Genomic DNA, 6,000 nt, shown 5'->3' on the forward strand with positions numbered 1-6,000 from the left:
GCCATTATGGAATAGTGTTATTGAATAGTAAACACAATTTTGCCAGATCTTCAGTGACCTTCATGGTCCTTCAGTGGATTGCATTACAAAAGGGTACCTTTCTTCAAGCTGCTCTAGGGTTCCTATAAGACACCCCTGTTGGTTGTAAGAATTTGGAAAGATGACAGAAATTTGTGATAGGTTTTCTTAATTTGAGTTATTTTGAATTTCAGAATGCTGTCTCTTCTCTTGCCTATTATCGTGAATGCTTATTTCATCTTTACTGTAGCTTATTTAGAAAAACGGAATTTCAAATATTCACAATCTTTCATTCTGATTCTTGGATTATCAATCCTTGTTGTTTTAGGCAGTTATATTCCCTTATGTAGTGAATAATATTTAATTGAGGATATCAGCATATCTAACATGATTTCCTAATTTTTCAAGTATTTTAAGCAATTCAAAAATACCATGTAAATGTTATTAGCATTTGCCAGATACATTTATTCAACAAATAACTGAAGAGTGTATATTTTGGACATTAGAAATACATAGGTTAGCCTTGGCCGGTTTGACTCAGTGGTTAGAGTGTTGGCCCTCAGACCAAAGAGTCACTGGTTTGATTCCTGTCAAGGGCACACACCTCAGTTGTGGCTTGGTCCCCTGCCCTGGTTGGGGTTATGTGGGAGGCAACCAATTGATGTGTTCCTCTCACATTGCTGTTTCGCTGTTTCCTTCTCTCTCTCTCTCTCTGTGTCCCACCTCCCTCCCTCCCACTCTATCTGAAGATAAATGGAAAAATATCCTTGGGTGGTAAGGATTTTAAAAACAAAACAAAACAAAAATGCAAAGGTTAGACAAGGCACAGGCCTTGCTCTCTTAGAGTTTTTTGCTTTGTTTTACATTGATATGGGCAAGAACTCTTCGAGTCACAAAGCTCAAATTTTAGAAATGTGAAGGTGATCTATTCCATCTCACACATAGATGTGGTGCCTCCTTTTAGGGTTCTGAAAACTTTCTTTTCTTTTCTTTTTTTTTTTTTTATCCTCACCCGAGGACATTTTTCCATTTTTTTTTGTTCAGGTAGAGTGGGAGGGAGAGAGAGAAACATCATGTGAAAGGGACACATCGAGTGGCTGCCACCTGCACGACCGACCAGGGCCAGGGACAAACTGCAACCGAAGTACGTGCCCTTAGCGGGAACCGAACCCGAGTCTCTCTGGACCGCAGGCCGACGCTCTAACCGCTGAGCCAAACTGGCCAGGGCTGAAAACTTTCCCACAAACAGCAGTACATATAGTGAAATTATATAATTATGAATTCAGAGAGTTTTCTTCTTTTTGTTTTGTTGGTGTTTTGGAGCGGGCTTTCTTTCCTAACTGTTTTTTTTAATGGGTGGTTTTTCAAGTACAAAACAATTTACATTAATAGTAACGAAGTACAATTTTTAAATACCTGAGAGGGCTTTTTGCATTGTTGGGTATTCATCAAAGGAGAAGTCTTAAGTTCTTAATTTTTAAGAGAGGCAGTGTGTCTGCAAATAGATACAGGGAAATGAATTTTTAGAAGCCAATTTTTTGGGGGGAAAGCATTCTTTTATCAAATCCATGGTGTGCATGGGAGGAAAATTAATCACTTGCTGCAGAGTGAGCCATGTCCACAGCCTGGAAGAGAGTGTTCCAGGCTGAAGCCTTGAAGGTAGGAGCCACCTTATCACAGAGGGACAGTACCCAAGAGGGTGGTTGGAAGCAAGGGCTGGGTTAGGTAAGGCTTTGTAGGATATTGGGAGTCCTTGGCCTTTGCTGAATGAAGTGGATAGTCCTTGTAGGCTTTTGAGCATAGTGTCAGGCTCTGACTGAAAGTTTTAAAAGAATCTGAACAAAACTCGAGGAAGGCAGATAAGTTGATGGCTGTTGAAAATAATCCAGAGTCAAGAATTGATGGTTGGTTGTTAGGGTGGCAGTAGCCATGGAAGATTCTGGATTCGCATTACCAAAGGATTCCCAGATACGAGGAATATTCTAGATGGAATCAAGTCCAGAGGAGATAATTCCTATTTTAGCTAGCCTGAAGATCCGCAGCCACAAATTCCCTAGGGACTTCGACTATTCTGATTCTACCTTCTTGATTTTCATTTAAGAATGGATTTAGGGTGAAACCCCCAAAGGGCATTAATTTACCCTGCCCCAGTATATCTAAAACCACAGGCAAGAGTCTAATAATACAAGAACTTTACATTTGCAATTTACCTGTGTTTGTATTTTTCATTCGTAGTCCATTTTTCTATATCAGTTAGTCTTAAAATAAGGCTGTGTTAATGTTTTGAGGACAAAAGGAGATTGTCCAGTTCCACAGCTGGGCTTCGGGGTGATAGTCTCAAGTGATGGAATAGTTAGGAATACCAACTATTAAGACAGGGTCTGTTTTGAATATGTTTGAAATACAGTACTGAAAGGAGTGGTTTCATGTGGCCTCCACACACCATTATACAGTATTAGGTTTATTTCAGGGGCTTTTCACTATGTTTGAATTGTATTTTAAACTTGAGTTTGTTTTCTGTTTTGTTTTTTTTTATCCTCACCCGAGGATATTTTTCCATTGTTTGTACAGATAGAGTGGGAGGGAGAGAGAGGAAGGGAGAGAGAGAGAGAGAAACATCGAAGTGAAGGGACACATCGAGTGGCTGCCACCCGCACGACCAACCAGGGCCGGGGACAAACTGCAACCGAAGTACGTGCCCTTAGCGGGAACCGAACCCGGGTCTCTCCGGACCACAGGCCGACGCTCTAACCGCTGAGCCAAACCGGCCAGGGCTGAGTTTGTTTTCTGTTTAAGGTGCCTGCCGATCAGGATATTCTAATTAGGATAATAAAGTATGATGGCATCTCAGTTTTAAACTAAAATGTAGAGTTTATTTAGCTATTTTATATTAAGCTCTTCTATCACAGTGCTCATAATATATTTATTGTGTTTGATTCTAACAAGAGACAGATCTTCATTATCATTATTACATCAATCACTTTCAATTGTATTAGGTACTTCACATGATTTCAAGTATGGCCTGATGCCGGGCCCATCAAGTGATTTCAAGTATGGATTGCTACCAGGTACTTCAAATGATTTTAAGTATGGATTGCTACCAGGTGCTGCAAACGACTTCAAGTATGGATTGTTGCCTGAATCTTGGCCAAAACAAGAAACTTGGGAAAATGGCAAGTATTAGTCAATTAAACATCTACAGAATTATTAAATAACGCTTAACAATTAAGTTTCCACATATCGAGTTTTTAAAAAATATCGAGAGTAGTAGCCCTATAATAGTTCCTGTTCCTCAGGGATAGATAAGCTTTTTTATTTTCTTTTTAAAAAATCCTCACCAGGGGACATTTTTGCATTTATCTTTAGACAGAGTGGGAGGGAGACAGGGAGGAAGAGAGAGAGAGAGAAACATCGATCTGAGAGAGACACATCGACTGGTTGCCACTCACACAACCCCAACTAGGGCCAGGGACAAACTGCAACCAAGGTACATGCCCTTAGCGGGAACTGAACCCGGGTCTCTCTGGACCGCATGCCGATGCTGTAACTGCTGAGCCAAACTGGCCAGGGCTAAATAGGCTATTGATAGCAAGTTTTCTGTTTGTATATAATGCTTTTTTGCATGTTTTTTATTCTCAAAGGTGAATCATCTCTAAACATGAACAAGTTAAAATGCCCTCATTGTACCTATGTAGCCAAATACAGACGAACACTAAAAAGGCATTTGCTCATTCATACGGGAGTCAGATCCTTTAGCTGTGATATTTGTGGAAAACTGTTTACTCGAAGAGAACATGTAAAAAGACATTCCCTGGTAAGTAACTTTAAATATAACTGATCTTTGAGCTAAACTATGTTTATGTAAGTAAAGTTTGAGGTATTTTAACCCTGTTACCTGCAGTTTTAAGGAAGATTGATTATTAAATAGTTTTAAACATAGGTTATGATTTATGCCCTGATACTGAACTTTATACAGCAAAACAAGGGTGTATTCACTCACGGTTCAATGGATGATGTAATTTGAGTGGTTCAAATGCATTTTGTCTATACTGTCCTTACTGGATTTTTCCCCCCTTCAATTAGGTGCATAAAAAGGATAAAAAATACAAATGTATGGTGTGTAAGAAGATCTTCATGCTAGCTGCCAGTGTTGGAATAAGACATGGATCTCGACGCTACGGTGTTTGTGTAGACTGTGCAGATAAATCACAGCCAGGAGGGCAAGAAGGTGTAGATCAGGGACAGGATACAGATTTCCCTCGGGATGAAGAATATGAGGAGAACGAGGTAGGAGAAGCTGATGAAGAGCTCGCTGACGATGGAGAAGATCAACATGACCCGTCGCGATGGGATGAGCCAGGAGATGCTTGTATGGTTCTGGATGACTAACTGGTCTGCTCTACTCCTCAAGGATGCTGCATTTGGACGTAATATGAATCGGCAATTTGAATTGTTGAACTTGAAGGCTTGCAAAATATGGTACATGCTGGATGGTAGTTATGTTGCTGTGAAAACTGTAGGGTCTCAAAGCCTTATAGCAAAAAATTTTTTTATATTTGCACAGGACTGTACAGCAAACAACCTTGTGGTTGGATTACATGGAGTCCCCACATCTTCAGTCAGTTATCAAAGTAAAAATATTTTTTATTTATAGGATATAAGTAACTCTTTGGGTCCTATGAAAATGGAGCACCTGTCCTTACAGAGCTGACATTCACGTCCCAGTTTAACATGAATGAAGAAATCCATTTATGAGAATACAGTGACAGCTGGCCCAATTCCTCTGTCCACCAAACCACTCAGGCTAGTGTGTACTAGTAGAGTTTTGTTTCTATTTTTATTTTTATTAATTTTATTTTTTTTAATACAGATTTTCAGTGAGGGGCCTTTTCAACCCCATTGGTTGTACTTTTCTGTATTTTCCATTTGATTTGCTTCATAAGTTAAACCAAGTCTCTTCTAGTCTTAGGTATTATTTCTCAATTTTGTGCTGATGGGCATGTTTATAAGAACTGGAGAGGTAATTTATTGGAATGAACTAACTGACTTCCTCCATTCCCCCTTCCTTTTTGACATGAATTTTACTACTTCACAAATGAAGAATGATGTTGCAAAGTTACCGTGGCGAAGTTGACAAATACCACTAAATGATTATGATTTAGAAGTCACTTCCTCTTGCTGCTCTAATCTGATAAATGGTTACTATATGATGTTTTCTGATATGGTATTCGGTTTTGGGTATCTGTTACTTTGGCACTATTCTTGTTTGCCTATTTTTATTTTTGCCAGTGTACTATACCTCAGTCCTATTTTGAAAAGACAGAAATCTGATCGAAAGAGTCATAGAAACAATAAGTAAAATGATTTGTTTTATGATTTATCCTCCATGTCCAGTTTGGTTAACTTGTTATGCAATATAAGTGAAATATCAGGTTTTTACTCTTGTGCCCTTTTATCATTAAAATTAACACAAAAATTGCATTCTCTTTTGTTTCATACTTACTGGGATATTGAGTGTTTTAAAATTATGATAGAGAATTATTTTTTTCAATTCCTTAAAGTCACGACATCTTGATATACAGTCCTTCTAGCAGTCACCTTCATTCAGCATCTGCTAAAGTCTTACAAATAAAATAGTGACAGGCTTTAAAATTTATGTTTAATTGAATACTTCAGGGTACAAGGGGTCATGTGTTAAAAGTCAGGTTATTTGATAGATGAATTAGCTGATTGTAAGACTCACAGCAACATTTCACGTAATTAATATTAATGTGCACAACATTTATCAGGACATATTGTATATTAGATAAGAGTGAGGGGTGTCATATTTTCACCTTTCTTTTAAGTAGAAATTGGGTATATTTTCCTGTTTTGTATCAGGTCACTAAGTTGTGCTGGTTGTGTGGGAAAGCTGCAAAGCACACTTCACAGGCACAACCCTTTTGGTGCTCCATCTGATCAAAGCCAGAACATCGGCACTTT

General features: G+C 38.6%; 1 protein-coding gene across 2 annotated transcripts in view; it reads left to right on the forward strand.

The window, feature by feature from the left end:
- The window catches only part of ZBTB10 (zinc finger and BTB domain containing 10), a 28,826-nt gene extending 23,332 nt beyond the window's left edge, over positions 1–5,494 (forward strand). Inside the window, exons 4-6 of one of the 2 annotated variants that reach the window (XM_036264350.1) lie at positions 3,087–3,191; positions 3,660–3,832; positions 4,102–5,494. In XM_036264350.1, the coding sequence (XP_036120243.1) occupies positions 3,087–3,191; positions 3,660–3,832; positions 4,102–4,407 (584 nt within the window). In that variant the 3' untranslated portion in view covers positions 4,408–5,494. Of the gene's footprint in view, positions 1–3,014; positions 3,192–3,659; positions 3,833–4,101 lie in introns of both variants that reach the window. The other variant, XM_036264349.1, reaches the window with a different exon arrangement.
- Positions 5,495–6,000: the final 506 nt, after the last annotated feature.

Source organism: Molossus molossus, unplaced genomic scaffold (assembly GCF_014108415.1).
Source record: "Molossus molossus isolate mMolMol1 unplaced genomic scaffold, mMolMol1.p scaffold_m16_p_16, whole genome shotgun sequence".
In the NCBI taxonomy this organism is placed as follows: domain Eukaryota; kingdom Metazoa; phylum Chordata; class Mammalia; order Chiroptera; family Molossidae; genus Molossus; species Molossus molossus.